This window comes from Carcharodon carcharias, chromosome 5, assembly GCF_017639515.1.
Source record: "Carcharodon carcharias isolate sCarCar2 chromosome 5, sCarCar2.pri, whole genome shotgun sequence".
Taxonomy (NCBI): Eukaryota; Metazoa; Chordata; class Chondrichthyes; order Lamniformes; family Lamnidae; genus Carcharodon; species Carcharodon carcharias.
Window position 1 is genome coordinate 34,587,227 of NC_054471.1, and position 21,707 is coordinate 34,608,933.

General features: G+C 45.0%; 2 protein-coding genes across 3 annotated transcripts in view; one reads left to right on the forward strand and one right to left on the reverse strand.

Annotated features, from left to right (window-relative positions):
- supt7l (SPT7 like, STAGA complex subunit gamma) overlaps positions 1–14,219 on the reverse strand; it is a 39,867-nt gene extending 25,648 nt beyond the window's left edge. Inside the window, exon 1 of the mRNA XM_041187884.1 lies at positions 14,090–14,219. The gene's annotated coding sequence lies outside the window, so the exon portion shown is untranslated. The remainder of the gene's footprint in view (positions 1–14,089) is intronic.
- Positions 14,213–21,707, forward strand: part of LOC121277962 (solute carrier family 4 member 1 adaptor protein) — a 160,406-nt gene continuing 152,911 nt past the window's right edge. For both annotated transcript variants that reach the window (XM_041187880.1, XM_041187883.1), the window contains exon 1: positions 14,213–14,599. In XM_041187880.1, coding sequence (XP_041043814.1) covers positions 14,500–14,599 — 100 coding nt within the window. In that variant the 5' untranslated portion in view covers positions 14,213–14,499. The remainder of the gene's footprint in view (positions 14,600–21,707) is intronic.

Here is a 21,707-nt window from a genome sequence, read left to right on the forward strand (position 1 = left end):
TTGTGAAGAAAAAAGGGACCTTGGCGTGTGTGTCCATAGATCTCTGAAGGCAGAGGGGCAAGTTAGTGGGGTGGTGAAAAAGGCATATGGGACATTTGCCTTTATCAATCGAGGCATAGATTACAAAAGTAGGGAGGTCATGTTGGAGTTGTATAGAACCTTGGTGAGGCCACAGCTGAGAATTGTGTGCAATTCTGGTCACCACATTATCGAAAGGACATAATAGCTCTGGAGAGAGTGCAGAGAAGGTTTATAAGAATGTTGCCAGGGTTAGAAAAGTGTAGCTACAAGGAGAGATTGGATAGGTTGGGGTTATTTTCCTTAGAACAAAGAAGGCTGAGAGGTGACTTCGTTGAGGTGTACAAAATTATGAGAGGAGTAGATAGAGTGGACAGGACAAAATTGTTTCCCTTGATGGAGAATTCTAGAACCAGGGGACATAGATGCAAGATAAGTGGCAGAAGGTGTAGGGGGGGACATGAGGAAGAACTTTTTTACGCAGAGGGTAGTGGGTGTCTGGAATTCGCTGCCCAAGTTGGTGGTAGAGGCAGAAACTTTAAACTCATTTAAAAAGTACCTGGATCTGCACCTGAAGTGCTGTAAGCTGCAGGGCTATGGGCTGGGTGCAGGAAAGTGGAATTAGAAAGGGCACCTGGGTGTCCTCGGTCTGGCATGGACAAGATGGGCCGAATGGCCTCCTTCTCTGCTGTAACTTTTCTATGGTTCTAAGGTACTGTGTGCAGTTCTGGTCGCCGCATTATAGGAAGTATGTGATTGCACTGGAGGGGGTGCAAAGGAGATTCACCAGGATGTTCCCTGGGATGAAACATTTAAGTTATGAAAAGAGGTTGGATAGGCTTGGGTTGTTTTCGTTGGAGCAGAGAAGACTGAGGGGAGACCTGATCGAAGTGTACAAGATTATGAAGGGCATGGACAGGCAGCAGCTGTTCCCCTTATTTGAAAGGTCAGTCATGAGGGGGCATAAGTTCAAGGCGAGGAGCACGAGGTTTAGGGGGGATGTGAGAAAAAACTTTTTTACCGGTGACGGAATGCACTGCCTGGGAGGGTGGTGGAGGCAGGTTGCCTCAGATCCTTCAAAAAGTACCTGGATGAGCACTTGGCACCTCATAACATTCAAGGCTATAGACCAAGTGCTGGTAAATGGGATTAGGTAGGTTGGTCAGGTGTTTCTCACCTGTCGGTGCAGACTCGATGGACCGAAGGGCCTCTTCTGCACTGTGATTCTGTGATTTAGATAATGTTCTTCTCTTTTATTCTTCCTGCCAAAATGGACAGTTTCACATTTTCTCACATTATACTCCATTTGCCAGATCTTTGCCCACTCACTAAACCTATCTATATATTTATGTAGCCTCCTTATGTCCTCTTCACAATTTACTTTCCTACCTAACTTTGTGTCATCAGCAAATTTGGCATCCCATCCATTCTTCATTCAAGTCATTTAAATAAATTGTAAACAGTTGAGGTACCAGCACTGATCCCTGTGGCACACCACTCGTTACATCTTTCCAACCTGAAAAAGACCCTTTTTTGCCTATTTTCTGCTTCCTGTTAGCCATCCAATCTTCTATCCATGCCAATATGTTACCCCCTTTGGCTTTTGAGCTATGAGCTTTTATTTTCTGCAATAACCTTTGATATGGTACTTTATTACATGCCTTCTGGAAATCTAAGTACAGTATATCCACTGGTTCCCCTTCATCCACAGCACATGTTACTTCCTCAAAGAACTCCCATAAGCTGGTTAAACATGATTTCCCTTTCACAAAACCATATTGACTCTGCCTGATTACCTTGAATTTATCCAAGTGCCCTGCTATAGCTTCTTTAATAATAGCTTCTAACATTTTCCCTATGACAGACGTTAAACTAACTGGCCTGTAGTTTTCCGCTTTCTGTCTCCCTCCCTTTTCAATAATGGAGTTACATTTGTCACCTTCCAAACTAATGGGACCCTCCCCGAATCTAGGGAGTTTTGGAAAATTAAAACCAACGCATCAGCCATCTCAGTAGCCAGTTCTTTTAAGACCCTAGCTGAAGTCCATTAGGACCAGGTACTTAACAGTCTGCAACTCTAACAATTTATTCAGTGTAATTTTCCTGAGTTCCTCCCTGCTTTTCATTTCCTGATTTATAGCTGCTTCTGGGATGTTACTTGTATCCTCTATAGCGAAGACTGATGAAAAATACTTGTTCAATTCATCTGCCACATCCTTGTTTTTCATTATCAATTCTCCAGACTTACTTTCTATAGGACCAACACTCACTTGTTAACTTGCTTCTTTTTTAAATATTTATAGAAATTCTTACTATCTGTTTTTATATTTCTGGCTGGCTTTCACTTGCACTCCAATTTTTCCCTCCTTAGTAACCTTTTCATCATCCTTTGCTGTTCCTACCAAAGTGCATGACCTCACACTTCCCCACGTTGTATTCCAACTGCCACTTCTTTGCCCATTCTCCTAACCTGTCCAAATCCTTCTGCAGCCTCCCCCCCTCCTTAATACTACCTGTCCCTCCACCTATCTTTGTATCATCTGCAAACTTAGCCAAGATGCCCTCAGTTCCTTCATCTAGATCATTAATGCATAAAGTGAAAAGTTGTGGTCCCAACACTGACCCCTGCGGAACTCCACTAGTCACCGGCCGCCATCCTGAGAAGGACCCCCTTATCCCCACTCTTGCCTCCTGCCAGACAGCCAATCTTCTATCCATGCTAGTACCTTGCCTCTAACACCAGGGGCTCTTATCTTACTGAGCAGCCTCCTATGTGGCACCTTGTCAAAGGCCTTCTGCAAGTTCAAGTAGATAACAGCCATTGGCTCTCCTTTGTCTAACCTACTCATTACCTCCTCAAAGAATTCTAACAGATTTGTCAGGCATGACCTCCCCTTGATGAAACCATGCTGACTTTGCCCTATTTTACCATGCACTTTCAAGTATTCTGAAATCTCATCCTTAATAATGGAGTCTAAAATCTTACCAATGACTGAGGTCAGGCTAATCGGCCTATAACTTCCTGTCTTTTGCCTCACTCCCTTCTTAAACAGGGGGGTTACATTAGCAATTTTTCAGTCCTCTGGGACCCTCCCTGACTCCAGTGATTCCTGAAAGATCACCATTAACGCCTCCACTATCTCTTCAGCTATCTCCTTCAGAACTCTGGGGGGTAATCCATCTGGTTCAGGCGATTTATCCACCTTCAGACCTTTCAGTTTTCCTAGTACCTTCTCCTTGGTAATGGCCACCATACTCACCTCTGCCCACCCGACTCTCTTGAACTTTGGGGATGTCACTCGTGTCTTCCACTGTGAAGACTGATGCAAAGTACCTATTCAGTTCCTCCGCCATTTCTTTGTTCCCCACTACTACTTCTCCAGCGTCATTTTCCAGCGACCCAATGTCCATTTTTGCCTCTCCCTTACCCTTTATAAATCTAAAAAATCTTTTGCAATCCTCTTTTATATTACTGGCTAATTTACCCTCATATTTAATCTTCTCCCTCCTTATTTCTTTTTTAGTTGTCCTCTGTTGATCTTTGTAGGCTTTCCAATCCCCTGGTTCCCCACTGCTCTTTGCCGCATTGTATGCTTTCTCTTAAGCTTTTATGCTGACCCTGACTTCCTTTGTCAGCCATGATTGCCGTGTCCTCCCTTTAGTATGCTTCTTCTTCCTAGGGATGAATTTTTGCTGTGTCTCCCAAATTACTCCCAGAAACTCCTGCCATTGCTGTTCCACCATCTTTCCTGCTAGGCTCATTTCCCAGTCATTCTGGCCAGCTCCTCCCTCATGCCTCTGTAGTTGCCTTTATTCAACTGTAATACTGTTATATCTGATTCCAGCTTTTTCCTCTCAAATTGCAGGGTAAATTCTATCATATTATGGTCACTTCCTCCTAAGGGTTCCTTCACCTCAAGCTCCCTTATCAAATCTGCCTCATTACACATCACTAAATCTAGAATTGCCTGTTCCTTAATGGGCTCCACCACAAGCTGCTCCAAAAAGCCATCTTGTAGACATTCCACAAATTCCTTTTCTTGGGATCCACTACCAACCTGATTTTCCCAGTCTACCTGCATATTGAAATCCCCCATGATCACTGTAACCTTGCCTTTCTTACACACCTTTTCCATCTCCAGAGCAGCTTGTAGATGGTACACACTGCTGCCAATGTGGACTGCATTCACCCAGGCAAGTGGAGAGTATTCCACTGCACTCCTGACTTGTGCCTTGATGATCGTTGTCAGGCTTTGGGAAGTCAGGATGTAAGTTATTCACTGCAGGATTGCTAGACTCTTTATCTGTTCTTGTAGCTACAGGTTCAGTTTCTGGCCAATAGTAATCCCCAGGATGTTAGATGCAGCAATGGTAATGTCATTGAATCTCAAGGGGCAATAGCTAAATTCTCTCTTGTTGGAGATGGTGATTGCCTGACACTTGTGTGGTGCAAATGTTACTTGCCACTTGTCAGCACAAGCCTGGATGTTGTCCAAGTCTTGCTACATTTGGACATGGATTGCTTCTGTATTTGAGGAGTCACAAATGATGCTGAACATTGTGCAATCATCAGCGAACATCCCACTTTTGACCTTATGATGGAAGGAAGGTCATTGGTGAAGTAGCTGAAGATGGTTGGGCGTAGGACACTACCCTGAGGAACTCTTGCAGTGATGTCCTGGAGCTGAGATGACTGACCTGCAACAACCACAATCATCTTCCTCGCGCTAGGTATGACTCCAACCAGCGGAGAGCTTTTCCCAATTGCTTTTGATGCCACACTTGGTCAAACGCTGCCCTGATGTCAAAGTCAGTCACTCTCACCTCATCTCTAGGATTCAGCTCTTTAGTCCATGTTTGAACCAAGGCTGTAATGAGGTCAGGAGCTGAGTGGCCCTGACAGAACCCAAACTGAGCGTCAGTGAGCAGATTATTGCTAAGCAAGTCAAGTACTGCTTGATAGTACCGTTGATGACCCCTTCCTAAATCTTATGTTCCTAAATACTAATAATGACTTTCTCATTTTGATAAGCACTAAACTCTGGGTTGGCAATATTGGCAAAACAAGGCACTTTGCACTCGCAGTGAAGAGGGCTGACCTCTTCCTCTAATTTTAATAGGCTCACTGTATAACAACAACTTTCATTTATATAGCACCTTTAATGCAATAAAACATCCCAAGGCGCTTCACGGGAATGTTATCAAACAAAATTGTACACCCAGCTATATAGTATGATATGAGGACAGATGACCAAAAATTTAGTCAAAGAGATAGGTTTTTAAAAGTGTCTTAAAGGAGCAAAGAGGTTTAGGAGTTTAGGGAGGAATTCCAGAGCTAATCCTTTGAACTAGGAGCAAATGTAGGTCTGTGGGCACAGGAGTGATGGGCAAATGGGACTTTGTGAGAATAAAGAATTGGTAGTAGAACCATCTTCAGCTGCTTCATCAATGACCTTCCCTCCATCATAAGTGGGGATGATCACTGATAATTGTGCAAGGTTCAGCACCATTCGCATCTCCTCAGATACTGAAGCAGTTCATGTCCAATGCCGCAAGACCTGGACAACATTCAGGCTTGGGCTGATAACTGATAAGTAACATCTGCACTGCACAAGTGCCAGGCAATGACTATCTAACCATCTTCCCTTGAGATTCAATGGCATTACCATTGCTGCATCCCACACTTTCAACATCCTGGGGCTTACTATTCACTAGAAACTGAACAGGAGCTGCTGTATAAATACTGTGGCTACAACAGCAGGTCAGGGTCTGGGAATTCTGTGGCGAGTAACTCACCTCCTGACTCCCCAAATCCTGTCCACCATCTACAAGGCACAAGTCAGGAGTGTGATGGAATACTCTCCACTTGCCTTGGATTAGTGCAGCTCCAAAAACACTCAAGCAGCTCGGCACCATCCAGGTCAAAGCAGCCACTTGCTTGTTACCCATCCACCATATTAAACGTTCGCTCCTTCCACCATCAATACACAGTGGCACGGAGGCTCTTTCGACAGCATCTACTAAACCCATGACCTCTACCGTCCAGAACGACAAGGGCAGCAGATGCATGGGAACACCACCACCTTCAAGTTCCCCAACAAACCACACACCATCCTGACTTGGAACAATATCACTGTTCCTTCACTGTCATTGAGTCAAAATCGTGGAACTCCTTTCTGAACAGTACTGTGGGTGTTCTTACACCACATGGACTGCAGAGGTTCAAGAAAGCGGCTCACAGCCATTTTCTCAAGGGTAATTAGGGATGGGCAATAAATGCTGGCCTAGCCAGTGACATCCACATCCCATGAAAGAAGTAATTTTAAAAAGCAGCTTTTTGAATGAGTGCAAGTCCATGTAGGGTGGAAGATGGGTTCACAGCACAGAGAGGATGGGAACAGTCAAGTCTATTAGGCAACAAAGATATAGGGTGAGGGTTTCATCAGCAGATAAGCTGAGGCAGCATTTGGGTCAGGCAATGTTATGAAGGTGGAAATAGGCAGTAATAGTGGTTGGAAACTCATTTCAGGATCAGATACAATGCTACGGTTGTGAATGGTCCGGTTTGGCCTCAGACAGTTTCCAGGGAGAGAGATGAAAATGAGAAACAGGTGAAGGGAGTGTGAAGGGACTGTGGGAAAGAGTGAAAATCTAGTGAGGCAGTTAAAAGGGAAAGGAGTTTATGTTGGTGCTAAACTTCCGTCAGAGCTACATAATGAAAATAACTTTGGAGTCGAGAACATGGGAAAAACTTCCCTTTTTACTGTGATTGTCTTGAAGATCTTGCTGAAGAAGGTGTAGAAAAGGATGTTGGCCTTCTTCGGAACAGAAGGCACATTCCAGCTACTTAGCTAGAAGTTACGGAAGTGTGAGTGGTAAAAATTGTGAAATCAGAAGTGTCAAGGTTATTTTGCATACATTATTTAACCATTGGGCATGGTTCACAAGACCTAAACTAAGCGAGGCTGTTAAGAGAAGCAAGCCAGGAAATAGCAAAGGCTATGACCACCATTTTTAATCCTCTCTGATCACAGGCGTACTGCCAAAGGACTGCAAATGTTTTTTTTTACTCTTTCATGTGATATGGGCATCGCTGGCAAGGCCAGCATTTGTTGCCCATCCCTTGAATTGTGTGGCTTGCTTGGCCATTTTACAGGACAGTTAAGAGTCAACCACACTGCTGTGGATCTGGAGTCATTTGTAAACCAGACCAGGTGAGGATGGCAGATTTCCTTCCCTGAAGGACATGAGTGAACCAGATGGGTTTTTACCACAATCGATGATAGTTTCATGGTCACTATTATTGTTAGCTTTCAATTTCAGATTTATTAATTGAACTTAAATTCCACCAGCTGCCATGGTGGGATTTAGACCCATGTACCCAGACCACTGGCTTGGGCCTCTGGACCACTAGTCCACTAGTGGCAAATAGCATTCGTGCCACACAGGTGTCAGACCATCTCCAAAAGAGAATATCTAACCATCGCCCCTTGATGTTCAATGGCATTACCATCACTGAATCCCCCACTATCAACATCCTGGGGGTTACCATTGACCAGAAAGTGAACTGGACTAGCCATATAAATACTGTGGCTACAAGAGCAGGTCAGAGGCTAAGAATAGTGCGATGAGTAACTCACCTCCTGACACCTCAAAGCCTGCCCACCATCCACAAGGCACAGGTCAGGAGTGCGATGAATGCCCTCCACTTGCCTGGATCAGTGCAACTCCCATAACACTCAAAAAACTGGACACCGTCCGGGGAAACGCAGCCTGCTAGATGGGCACTACATTCACAAACGTTCACTCCCTCCACCACCGACGCACCGCAGCAGCAGTGTGTAGCATCTACAAGATGCACTGCAGAAATTCACTAAGGCTCCTTAGACAGCACCTTCCAAACCCAAGACCACTACATCTAGAAGGGCAAGGGCAGCAGATAGATGGGAACACCATCGCCTGGAAGTTCCCCTCCAAGCCACTTGCCATCCTGACTTGGAAATATATCACCGTTCCTTCACTGTCGCTGGGTCAAAATCCTGGAGCTCTCTTCCTAACAGCACTGTGGGTGTACCTACACCACATGGACTACAGCGGTTCAAGAAGGTGGCTCACCTTCTCAAGGGCAACTAGGGATGGGCAATAAATGCTGGCCCAGCCAGCGAAGCCCACATCCCATGAATGAATAAAAGAAAAAGAATGATTTTGTGACTATAAGGGTGTTTCTGGTGGCGTTCTGCAGGGCTCAATACTGGGTTCCATACTCCTCATGGTCTATATCAATGATCCAGACTTAAATATATAGGGCATAATTAAGAAATTTGCAGATGATATGAAAATTGGCCGTATGGTTGATAATGAGGAAGAAAGCTGTAGTTGAGGTGAAATACCAATGAACTGATCAGATGGTAAACGGAATTTAATTCAGAGAAATGGGAGGTAATACATTTGGGGGAGCCAAACAAGGCAAAGGATTACACAATAAATGGTAAGATTCTGAGAAGGGCAGGTCAACAGAGGGACCTTGGGGCATATGTCTACATATCTCTAAAGGTAGCAAGACAGGCAGATAAAGTTTACAAGATATATTTCCTTTATTAGCCAAGGCACAGAATATAAGAACAGGGGGGTTATAATAGAGCTGTATAAAACACTAGTTATACTACCGCTAGAGTACTGCACCCAATTCTGCCTACTGAATTACAGGAAGTGATCACATTGGAAAGAGTATACATACAAGATTTGTGAGGCTATTGCCAGGAATGGAGAATTTTCACTATAAGGAAAGACAGGATAGGCTGTGGTTGCATTTTTTGGAACAGAGGAGTTTGAGGGCGATCTAATTGAATTGTATAAATTTATTATGAGCTTAATAGAGAGGATAGGAAGGACCCCTGAGCAGAGATATCAACAATCAGTGGGCATAAATTTAAACTAATTGGTAGAGGGGAATGGAGGAGAATTTTTTTTCACCCAGAGGGTGGTAGGAGCCTAGATATCACTGCCTGAAAGGGTGGAAAAGACAGAAACCCTCATCCCATTTAAAAAGCACTTGGATTTTGCACTTGCAATGCTGTAACCTATAAGGCTAAGGACCAAAAGCTGGAGAGTTCTTACTTAGGCTGACTAGCTATTTTTCAGCCAGTATGGATAAGAGGGGTCAAATGGCCTCCATCTGTGTTGTAAATTTCTATGATTATATAAGAACCTTGAGCTGCTCAGCATGGAGACAACCCATTCTGCACACCTTCACTGATTGCAGCGTAGCAGTGAGGCATGTATAAATAATGAAAGATGTGCCGAGAACCAGAACCAATACGCATGCTGTGCTGGAGGGTACTCGCACAAGGGAGGTTGTGCTCTGGGTATAGCAGCAGCTGTCTGGGAGTTCTGCAGCTTTCTAATATATTGATATCTTGTGTTGTGCTTCCAGGAGAAAGCTGTTCCCAAACCACCATGAACAGATGCACCTGAGTGGAGGAGCGACGCACAGGAATTTTCAGCCAAGAACACACTGAGAGAACTGGGGAGCGAGAGCTTTGACGCACCCTGCCACCGGCCAATATGCATCAGAAACTTGAAGGTGTGCAAACTAAGGCGGACAACAATTTAATCTTTACACAATATCTTAAGAGATTCCATGATACACACCTGTGGGATCCTCAAAACCCAATATTTGGATACCCTTAATCGTCTCCAGAAGTAAGCTGACCAGCAAAAAAAAGACCTCCACGACCTCTTTTGAGACTGAACTGAGCAGCACCTTGCAATGGAAGTAGCCTGTGAAGATCATGAAGGATTTTCACCAAGGCAGTGTTCCACATCACACTCATCTGTGTTAAGCCCTACATCACACCACAAGCAACAAGCATGTGCGAGTGCGACACCTGAGCGACTGACTGCAGAGGAACTAAAGAAATACCAAGAAACATCCATGGCTACCTGCTGAGGGCACAAATCCTAAAATTCACAATGCTGACAAGGGTCTGTTGTTACTGTAACATGAAAACACAAGAAATAGGAGGAGTAAAACCACTCAGCCTGTTGAGCCTGCTTTGCCATTCAGTATCCTCATGGCTGATCTTGGGCTTCACCTCCATCTTCCCGCTCACTCTCTATTTTCCTTGACAAGCCAAAAATCTGTCTATCCAGCCTTAAATATAGTCAACAATGGATCATCCACAACCCTCCAGGGTGGAGAATTCCAAAGATTCATAACACCGAAAAAATTAGTTTCTCCTCATACCAGTCCTAAATTATCAGCCCCGTATCCTGAAACTGTGCCCCCACGTTCTAGATTTCCCAGCCAGGGGGAACAACCTCTCAGTGTCCACCCTGTCAAGCCCCTTCAGAATCTTGTATGTTTCAATGAGATCACCTCCCATTCCTAACCTCCAGGGAATATAGGCCCAATTTACTCCGCCTCTCATCATAAACAATTTTCTCATCCCAGGGACCAATCTAGTGAACATTTGCTGTACTGCCTCCAATACAAGTATATCCTTTCTTAAATATGAAGAACAAAAATGCACACAGTATCCCAGGTGTGGCCTCACCAAAGTCCTGTATAATTGTAGCAAGACTTCTTTAATCCTGCACTCCAATCCCCTTGTAACAAAGGCCAACATGCCATTTGCCTTCCTAATAGCTTGCTGTACCTGCATGCTAATTTTTTGTGATCCTTGTATGATTATCCCCAACTCCCTCTGACTATCGACATTTCCACATTTCACACCTGTTAAAATATATTCTGTTTTCTAATTTATGGTCAAAGTGAAAACCTCACACTTCATCTGCTACCTTGTTGCCCACTCACTTAATCACTCTTCGCAGCCTCTTTGTGCCCTCTTCACAGCTGCATTCCCATTTAATTTGCATTGTCAGCAAACTTAGACAAATTATTCTCAGACTGTTTCTCTAAGTCATTAATATAGATTGTAAATAGCTAAGGCCCTTACATTGATCTTCTGGCACTCCACTAGTCACAGCGTGCCAACTTGAAAACTTCCCATTCTGCCCCTACTCTTTGTTGCCTGTCGAATAATCAATCCTCTATCCATACTAATATATTGCAACATATAGCAGTATCTCATTTTCATCAACACCCACCCAAACCCCATATCTCCTCTCCCATCCCAGCATTCCACAAGCCCGTAGCGTCTCTTGTTCAGGACACTTGTCATCGTACTGTATAGGACAGTATACTTGTGTATGACTTTCAAAATTTACTTGTAAGCAATGTAAAATAAACACTGTAGCACAAACTCTGTGGGTTGAATTTTCCGGTGGGCATTGGGACCTTATGTGGGTCAAATCCTGATGGTGTCCAAGTCCTGCTCATCTGCACCATTTTCCCAGGAGGTGGCCAATTAACAGGAGGATTTAAGGGAAGCCTCGCTGGCACCCGGCTGACCTACAACTGAGAGGCCACATCCAGGCAACGACGTGCCTTCAACTTCAGCCAAAGGCCTGTGCGCCATTGGAAAAATTGCAGGTGTGCGGGAATAGACAACTCAACTGGATTAATACTGAGACTAACTGATACCCTGTTGCTTCCCAGTTGCTTTCCCGAGATGCCACTTCCAGAGAAATCGCTCAGAGGTGGCAAAGGGCCAGGCAACCGGCACGCCACATTCATGCGTGAAATTGATGGCACATTTACCTCCCTGTCAAAATCAAGTCTTCGATGGCAGCTTGTCCTTAGAGTATGTAAATTTATCAAACAGTAGAAATCTTCCTTCCTTGAGCTATTTATAAAAAGGGCCCTAATTTTTCAAGCCTTTTTTTGTTTAAGGGCCATTCTAGCGAAATGGAACCAGAAAATACTGAAAATGCTCTTATCTGCTCTCGCCACTTCCTTTGGCACCATCGACGAGCTCATCCTCCTCCAACATCTTTCCCTCCAGGGTAGTAGAAATTTGGAACAGTCTTTTGCAAATGGCAGTTGATTCTGGGTCAATTGTCAATTTAAAATCTCAGACTGATAATTTGGTTCACAAAAATCTATTATGGAATACGAGCCAAGGACATGTACATGGAGTTAGGCCACAGGTCAGCCAAGATCTCACTGTAGAGGTGAACAGGCTCTGGGGCTATGTGGCCTACTCCTGTTCCAATCTTCCATTGATTCATCTCCCTACGTCTGCCAGCAAATCCCATGACTACAACTTCCTACCAACAATAGGTGAGCCCATGTTTACCCCAGACTAATGTTGCTAAAGCCAAAGACGTCTTCTTTCAGCTCCCTCACAGGCCTATGTGCCTGATTACATCCACTTTCCGGGTTGGTCCATTTTAACCTAGTTGCACTCCTCGGCTCAGAGCTCAGTTTTTCTATAGTATGTTCCATTTTCAAGACCTTCTGCCCCATCTCTTTATTATCACTGGCCTCCACTACTTCACTGCTATGAAACCCTGATTCACAGTTTCATTACCTCAGGACCATAACTTGTCTAACACTATCCTTGATTCTCCACCTCCACCAAATTTGGGATACTATAGCCATTCACACAAAGTCCAGCATATGCATCTACCTCATTCTTTCTAAAAATCCAGCAAATCAACTTCAAGACCTTTGTTCTAGCCTTCAAAGCACTCCATGACTCCATGGTTCAAGTTGGCAGATCACCACCACCTTTTCAAGGGTGATTAGGGATGGGCAATAAATGTTGGTCTAGCCAGTGACACCCCACATCCCAGGGAAAAATACAAAAAAGGACTCACTCTATCCTACCTCAACAATACCCAGCAGACCTACATACCCACAAACACACTCTTTCCGTTGGCACAAGCTGCCCTCTTGTTCCCTACTCTTGCAGCATCAGAGGCCATGAACTGAGTCGCCATCACAGAATCACACAGTGCAGAATAGGTCCATCGAGTCTGCACCGACACGTGAGAAACACCTAACCTACCTACTTAATCACATTTCTCAGCACTTGGCCCAAAGCCTTGAATGTTATGATGTGCCAAGTGCTCATCCAGGTACTTTTTAAAGGATGCGAGGTAACCTGCCTCCACCACCCTCCCAGGCAGTGCATTCCAGACTGTCACCACCCTCTGGGTGAAAAAGATTTTCCCCCCTCATCTTCCCCCTAAACCTCCTGCCCCTCATCTTGAACTTATGCCCCCTTGTGACTTCAACTAAGGGGAACAGCTGCTCCCCATCCGCGCCCTTCATAATCTTGTACACCTCGATCAGGTCACCCCTCAGTCTTCTCTGCTCCAACGAAAACAACCCAAGTCTATCCAACCCCTCTTCATAACTTAAATGTTTCATCCCAAGCAACATCCTGGTGAATCTCCTCTGCACCCCCTCCAGTGCAATCACATCCTTCCTATAATGTGGCAACCAGAACTGCACACAGTACTCCAGGTTCTATACAACTCTAACATGACCTCCCTACTTTTGTAATCTATGCCTCGATTGATAAAGGCAAGTGTCCCATATGCCTTTTTCACCACCCCACTAACATGCCCCTCCGCCTCTAGAGATCTATGGACACACACGCCAAGATCCCTTTGTTCCTCAGAACTTCCTAGTGTCATGCCATTCATTGAATACTTCCTTGTCAAATTACTCCTGCCAAAGTGTATCACCTCACACTTTTCAAGGTTAAACTCCATCTGCCACTTATCTGCCCACTTGACCATCCCATCTATATCTTCTTGTAGCCCAAAGCACTCAACCTCACTGTTAACCCACCCGGCCAATCTTTGCGTCATCCAGCCATACACCAGCTCTGTGGAGCTCCCTCCCTTAAATCCCCTCTGCCTTAATGTGACCGGACCTAAACATTTCCTTTTCAAAACAGAAAATCCCCCTTTAGGGTCATTTTGCGGGTTTTCTCCAGGTGCTGTGGCCTGAATCAGCCCCACGAATGAGCGTCTTACACCTGAAGGGAAGAGCCCCACAGTCAATCCACAGTCTATAACTGTCTGATAGCACATTTATAAGACTCCTGTGACCTGAGCTGGCAAAGTGCTGTGTCCTTTGCTGGTGTACACCTTCAGTTTTTTTTTAAAGCAGCAGCAGCAGGTTTGGTGATGCAGAGCAGGAGGAATGAGTTACCTGAGCTACTTTATTTCACACAGCACCCAGATGTCCAATCGCACGGGATGACTCTCTCTCTCTCTCTCCTGGAGACGGGTCTCACTCTGATCCTCCTCCCCCCGGCATCTCACTCCCGCCTGCAAGTTGCTGCTCCACGACAGTGGTTTCGTTTCGATTAGATTCGCAATGAATAACCCCCTGGGTCATTAGACATGATGTTATCGACCCCGTCTCGGTATTTTTGTGTCTGGGGGAGGAGTTGAGCGAGGGGAGGGGGATGGTTAATTCAGGGAACTTGAGCACAGATGGTCCCGTTGCGAGAGCCGGTTCCGCGGAAAACCCGAAGTGTAAATTATGATGTGGAGGAGGAGGAGGGGTTCACTTTGTAAATATTTTAAAATGCATCTTTATTTTTTAAACCGGAACCAATGTTTCGGAGACTCCAATGGCCCCCGCAGGAAGTAGTCGGGGGGGACGGAATCGGAGCGGTGCGTGTTGCCATGGCGGAGGAACCAGGAGGAGGAGCAGGTAAACACTCCCCAGTTTGTCTTTCTTTTTAATATTAATTCCTGGGCTGCGAGCGTCGCTGGCAGGGCCAGCATTTATTGCCCATCCCACACTGCCCTTGAACCGCTGCAGTCCATGTGGGATAGATACCACCCACAGTGAATGTTAGGAAGGGAGCTCCAGGATTTTGACCCAGTGACAGTGAAGGAACGGCCATCTATTTCCAAGTCAGGGTGGTCAGTGACTTGGAGGGGAACTTCCAGGTGGTGGTGTTCCCATCTGTCTGTTGCCCTTGACCTTCTAGGTGGCAGTGGTCGTGGGTTTGGAAGCTGCTGCCTAAGGAACATTGGTGAGTTCCTGCAGCGCATTTTGTAGATCAGCTTTGCCCAACCTTTGCACATGAGGGGCCACGTTTCAATTTTTTTTTCACATCAAGGGATGGATAGGCAAATTTCAGAAAGATAAGTTTCAGCACAACATTAAACGTGATTTTTTTTAAAAAATAAATTGATTATTTAATATTTTTAAAATAAAATTATATAAATGACCATTACATTTCTAAGCAGCACAGCTAGCCAATAAACATTTTTTGCAGTTTCGCTTAAGGAGCAGAGCTAGAGAGACCAGGCCCAAGTCCTGGTTACCAGGGAAGGGCTGCAGACTGGAGCCGAGCGAAAGATTTGGGTTTAACTCCAAGCTGGCCTCGGCAGAATTCATACGAAAGTGGAGGTCAGAAGCAGGATACCTTTCAGCCTGGGTTTTCCTCTTCTTCTGACCTGATTTGTGCATAGGTTTTTGGGTAGGGAAGAGAAAGCAGAGAAGGGTGTGTGCCTACTCACTCCCAGTCTCCAGGCTCTCGCTCTCACACTCAAATACTTTCACTCGCACCCAGATTGTCACACTCACATTCACACCCTCTCACTCCCCACCTGGGCCCAAGCCTGAATGTTGCCTAGGTCTTGCTGCATGCGGACATGCACTCTTAGAGCATTTGAGGAATCATCAATGGTACTGAACATTGTGCAATCATCAGGGAACATCCCCACTTCTGAACTTAGAATCATTGAATTGTTGCAGCACACAGGAAGATCATTTGGCCCTTTATGTCTGTGTTGGCTCTCTGCAAGAGCAATTTGTCTGGCCCCACTCCCTCACCTTTCCCCTGTAGCCCTGCATTTTTTTTTCTTTGGATTATTATCCATCCCCCTTTTGAAAAGCATGAGTGAATCTGCCTCCACCACACACTCTGGCAATACATTCCAAATCCTAGCCACTCAGTGCACAGAGGTTTCCCTCATGTCACTGTTGCTTCATTTGCTAATCACCTTAAATCGGTGTCCTCTGGCTTCTGCTCTGTTCGCCAATGCAATCTCTCCCTATCTACTCAGTCCAGACCCCTCATGAATTTGAACACCAATATCAAACCTCTTAATCTTCTCCTCGTTAAGAAGAGCAGCACCAGATTCTCCAATCTATCCGCATACCTGAAATTCCTCATCCCTGGAACCATTCTCGTGAATCTTTTCAGCACCATCTCTAATGCCTCAACGTCCTTCCTGAAGTGTGATGTCCAGAACCGGACACAACACTCCAAATGTGGCCGAACAGTGTTTTATACAGATTCATCATAACTTGCTTGCTTTTGTACTCTATGCCCCTGTTTATAAAGCCCAAGATTCTGAATGCTTTATCAACCTGTCCTGGCACCTTCAATGATTTCTGCACATTTGCTCCTGCACCCACCTTAGAATTGTACCTTTTATTTTATATTGTCTCTCCACGTTCTTCCTCCATAAATAAATCACTTTGCACTTCTCTGCATTAAATTTCATCTGCCACTAGTCTGCCCATTCCGCCAACCTGTCTGTGCCCTTTTGAAGTTTAGCAGTATCCTTCTCACGGAATGCTTCCAAGTTGTGTGTCATCTGAAAATTTTGAAATTTTGCCCTGTAGAATGAAGTCCAGGTCATGAATATATATCAAGAAAAGTAGGAGTCCTAACACTGATCCCTGGGGAACCCCACTATAAACCTTCCTCCAGTCTGAAAAATAACTATTCACCACTGCTTTGTTTCCTGTCATCAGCCAATTTCGTATCCATGCTCCTACTGTCCTCTTTACTCCACAAACTCTAACGTTTTGACAAACCTGATATGTGGCACTTTATCAGATGCCTTTTGGAAGTCCACGCGCACCACAGATTACCCTCATCGACCCTGTCTGTTACCTCTTCAAATAACTCAAGCAAAATAGTTGAACACGAATTATCTTGACAAATCCTTGCTGGCTTTCCTTAGTTAACCCACTTTTGCCCAAGTGACTTAAGTTTCTCCTGAACTACCAATTCTAAAAGTTTCCGTACCATCGAATTTAAATCAACTGGCCTGTAGTCCTGCATCTATCTTTGGACCATTTGCAATTCTCCAGTCCTCTGGCACCATCCCTGTGTCTAAGGAGGATTGAAAAATTATGTTCATCGCCCCTGCAATTTCCATCCTTACTTCCCTCCATATACTTGGATGTATCTCATCCAGTACTGGTGACTTTAAGTACAGCCAGCTTATCTAATCCCTCCACTTTTAGCTTATCCAGTGTCTCACCCACTTCCTCTTTGACTATGACTCTGCAGTATCTTTTTCCTTGGCAAAGTACTCGTTTAATATCTTATGAATGCCCCCTGCTTCCATGAACAAATCACCTTTTAAGTCCATAATTGCCCCACTCCTTTTACCAAACTTTTACTATTTACACTCACTTTTGGCTTAGCTGCCAGTTTCTTCTAATACTGTCCCTTTGCTTTTCTCATTTGATGTTTCACTTTACCGCTGAATGTTCTATATTGAGGCAGCTTCTCAATTGTAGTATCCAACCCCTTTGTCTGCTTCATCTTATTCGCTATCTCTTTTGTCATCCAGGGAATTCTGGACTGGTTTTTCCTACAGTTCCCCCTGGGGGTAATGTACTTTAACAATACCTGAACAGTTTCCCTTTTGAAGGCAGTCCATTTCTGTGAAGGTCCTTCATAGAGCTGAAAGTGGTTGCGCCTAGAACACTACCCTGAAGAACTCCTACAGCGATGACCTGGGCTGAGATGGTTGGCCTCAAATAACCACAAGTATTTTCCCTTGTGCTAAGTATGACTTCAGCAAGTGGGGAGTTTTCCCCCAGATGTCCGCTGACTTCAATTTTGCTAACATTCCTTGATAACACATTTGGTCAAGGGCAGTGACTCTCACTTCACCTCTGGAATTCAGCTTCTTTGTTCATGTTTGGACCAAGGCTGTAATGAGATCTGGATCCTGGTGAAACCCAAACTGAACATCAGTGAGCAGGTTATTGCTGAGTACATTCCACATAATAACACTGTCGACAAACCCTTTGCTGATCATCAAGAGTAGACTAATGGGGCAGTAATTGGCCCAATTGAATTTATCCTTTTTGTGGACCGGATATAGCTGGGCAATTTTCCACATTTTTGGAAAGATACCAGAGTTGTAGCTGTACTGGAGCAGTTTGGCTAGAGGCATGCCTAGTTCGGGAACTTAAGTCTTTGTGAAGCCTGCCTCTCCAGTGAGTTGTTTAATTGCTCATGAATGGATGTGGCAGGACTGTAGAGCTTAGATCTGATCGGTTGATTGTAGGATCATTTAGTCCTATCTATTGCATGCAGCTTCCGTTATTTAGTGTGCTTGTAGTCCCTTGTTGTAGCTTCAAAAAGTTGGCATCTCGTTTTCAGGTATGCCTAGTGATGCTCCTGGCATGCTGTCCTATACTTCTCATTGAACTGGAGTGGCCCCCTGGCTTGATGGGGATATGCCAGGTCATGAGGTTACAGATTATGGTTGAATATAATTCAGCTGTTGCTGACACAAACATATATACAAATTAGGAGTAGGAGTAGACCACTCAGCCCCTTGAGCCTGCTCTACCATTCAATAAGATTTTTTTTATTCTTTCACGGGACATGCGCTTTGCTGGCTAGGTCAGCATTTTTATTGCCCTGGAGAAGGTGATGGCGAGCGGTCTTCTTGAACTGCTATAGTCCATGCGGTGTATGTACACCCACAGTGCTGTTAGGAAGGAAATTCTGGGATTTTGACCCAGAGACAGTGAAGGAATGGTGATATATTTCCAAGTTAGGATGGTGAGTGGCTTGGAGGGGAACATGCAGGTGGTGGTTTTCTCAGGCATTTGCTGCCCATGTCCTTCTGGGTAGTAGAGGTCATGAGTTTGGGAGGTCATGACTGACCTGATTGTAACTTCAACTCTACATTTTCACCTGCCTACCCCCAGTAGTCTTTCAGCTCCTTGCTTATCAAGAATCTATCTACCTCTGCCTTAAAAATATTCAAAGACTTTGCTTCCACCACCTTTTGAGGAAGAGAGTTCCAAAGACTCACGATCTCTGCCTTAAATGAGCGACCCTTTATTTTTAAACAGTGACCCCTATTTCTAGATTCTCCCACAAAAGGAAACATCCTTTCCGCATTCATCCTGTCAAGACCCCTCAGATTCTTATGTTTCAATCAAGCCTCCTCCAAATTTTCTAAATTCCAGCAGATACAAGCCTACCCTGTCCAATCTTTCCTCATAAAACAACCTCCCCATTCCAGACACTAGTTTAGTAAACCTTCTCTGAACTTCTGACGTATTTACATCCTCCCTTAAATAAGGAGACCAATACTATACACAGTACTCCAGATATGGTCTCACCAATGCCCTGTATAACCAGCATAACCTCCTTACTTTAGTATTCAAATCCCCTCGCAATAAACAATAACATTCTATTAGGTTTTCTGATTACTTGCTGTACCTGCATACTACCCGGGAGAGAGGCAGAGAGCGAACCAGGTTGGAGAACACTCTGGGGACAGTGCTTCAGCTCTAGAACACTGGGTTTGAAGAAACAAAACGAAGAGTGACACAGGAAAACCATCAGTTCATTGGTTGATGAGAAACTGCTGTTCGGGAATGCCTTTAAATAGCTGTAAATTAGAAAAGCATATTATCTTTAAAAAATTAGCTCCTTGGATTTAAGTAAGAAACACTTGGAACAGGGGAGTAAATTTAAGTCAGGGCCAGTAAAATAAAGTTATGTAAGTAAACTAAAGTACATTAAAGTTAACATAAGGAAAGTAAAGTTAAGACATGGCAGGACAGCTCGGTCATATGGAATGTGTATCCTGCAATATGTGGGAAGTTGTGGACACTGCTGGTGTCCTGGACGACGGCGTGTGCAGGAAGTACTGCCAGCTGCAGAAACTTGAGCTCTGGCTTTGGAGCTCGAATGACGGCTGGAGTCACTGTGGCACATTCGTGAGGCTGAGAGCTACGTTGATAGCACGTTCAGCGAGGTGGTCACACCGCAAGCTAGGCGCATGCAGGCAGAAAGGGAAGGGGCAACTGCCAGGCAGTCCAAGAGATCCAGGCAGGTAGCGCAGGAATTCACTGGGATCATCCTGGCAAATGGGTTTTCAATTTTGGATACTGGTGAGCGTGTTGGCTCCCCAGAGGAGTGCAGTCAGATCCAAGTTTGTGGCACCACGAGCGGCTCAGCTCCACAGGAGGGAGAAAGGAAGAAGAGTGGAAGAGCAATAGTGATGGGGATTCATTGATTAGGGAAGCAGATGTTTCTGCAGCCATAGACGTGACTCCAGGATGGTATGTTGTCTCCCTGGTGCCAGGGTCAAGGATGTCACGGAGCGGCTGCAGGACATTCTTCTTGGGGAGGATGATCAGCCAGAGATCATGGTCCCCGTTGGTACCAGTGGATTAGGTAGGAAAGGGGATGAGGTCCTGAAAGCAGATTTCAGGAAGCTAGGAAGGAGATTAAAAAGCAGGACCTCTAAAGCAGTAATCTCAGGATTACTTCAAGTCTCATGTGCAAGAGGGTATAGAAATGGAAGACTAGAGCGATTGAACACGTGGCTGGAAAGCTGGTGTAGGAGGGAGGGCATTAGATTGCTCAGGCATTGGGTCTGGGGAAGGTGGGACCTGTACAAGCTGAACAGTCTGCATCTGAACAGGACTGCGACAAATATCCTCACAGGGAGATTTGCTGGTGTTGTGGGGATGGGGGAGGGGTAGTTTAAACTAGGTTGACAGGGGGCAGGGAACCTGAAGGTAAATTCAGAGCAGGGAAGTGGAGATGGAGAATTAGTGAGTGGCTCTGAAAGACAGAAGAAGCACAGGTCAAAAAATGTACAGCACAGGAATTTGGCAGTGTTAAGGGGTGTATATGTAAATGCAAGGTATAGCTGCAGGACATTCTTCTGGGGGATGGTGATCAGCCAGAAATCGTGGTCCTCATTGCTACCAATGAATTAGGTAGGAAGGCGGGTGTGGTCCTGAAATCAGAATTTAGGGAGCTAGGTAGAAAATTAACAAGCAGCACCTCTAATGTAGTAATCTCTGGATTGCCCCCAATGCCACGGTACAAGTGAGTACAGAAACAGGAGGATAAGGCAGATGAATGCATGGCTAAAAAAATGGTGCAGGAGGGAGGGATTTAGATTCCTGGGACACTGGGACTGGCTATGGGGAAGGTGGGACCTGTACATGCCGGACGGGTTGCACTGAATAGAGCCGAGACTGAGTTCCTTCTGGGGCGTTTTGCTAGTGCTGTTGGGAGGGCCTTAAAGTAACCAGGCAGGGGTCTGGGAACCAGGAGAGAGTATTAGAGAGGAATACCAGGCAGCACAAAATACTGGGAGGGACAGATAGTGCTAGCATAGAGAATAGTAAGTTAATAGGTAGAGTCGGAGTAAGGGAGAAAGTCATGAAGTCTAAATCAGGGTTACTGTGCATGTATATGAATGCATGGAGTATAGTAAATAAGATTGGGACGTTACAGGAGCAGGTTGCCATGTGGAAATATGATGTTATGGCGATAAGATCTGGCCCAAGGAAGGGCAGGACTGTTAAAGTTAAATATTCCTGGGTACCAGGTGTTCAGAAATGATAGGAAAGGAAGAAAAGGAGGAGGGGTGGCTGTATTGGTTAAGGAGAGCATTTGCAGTGCTAGAGAAAGAGGATGTTCCCAAAGGGTTCAAGGACAGAAACAATTTGACTAGAGCTAAGGAACAAAAAGGGTGCAATTACAATGTAATTGCATTGCTTGGTGTAGGCT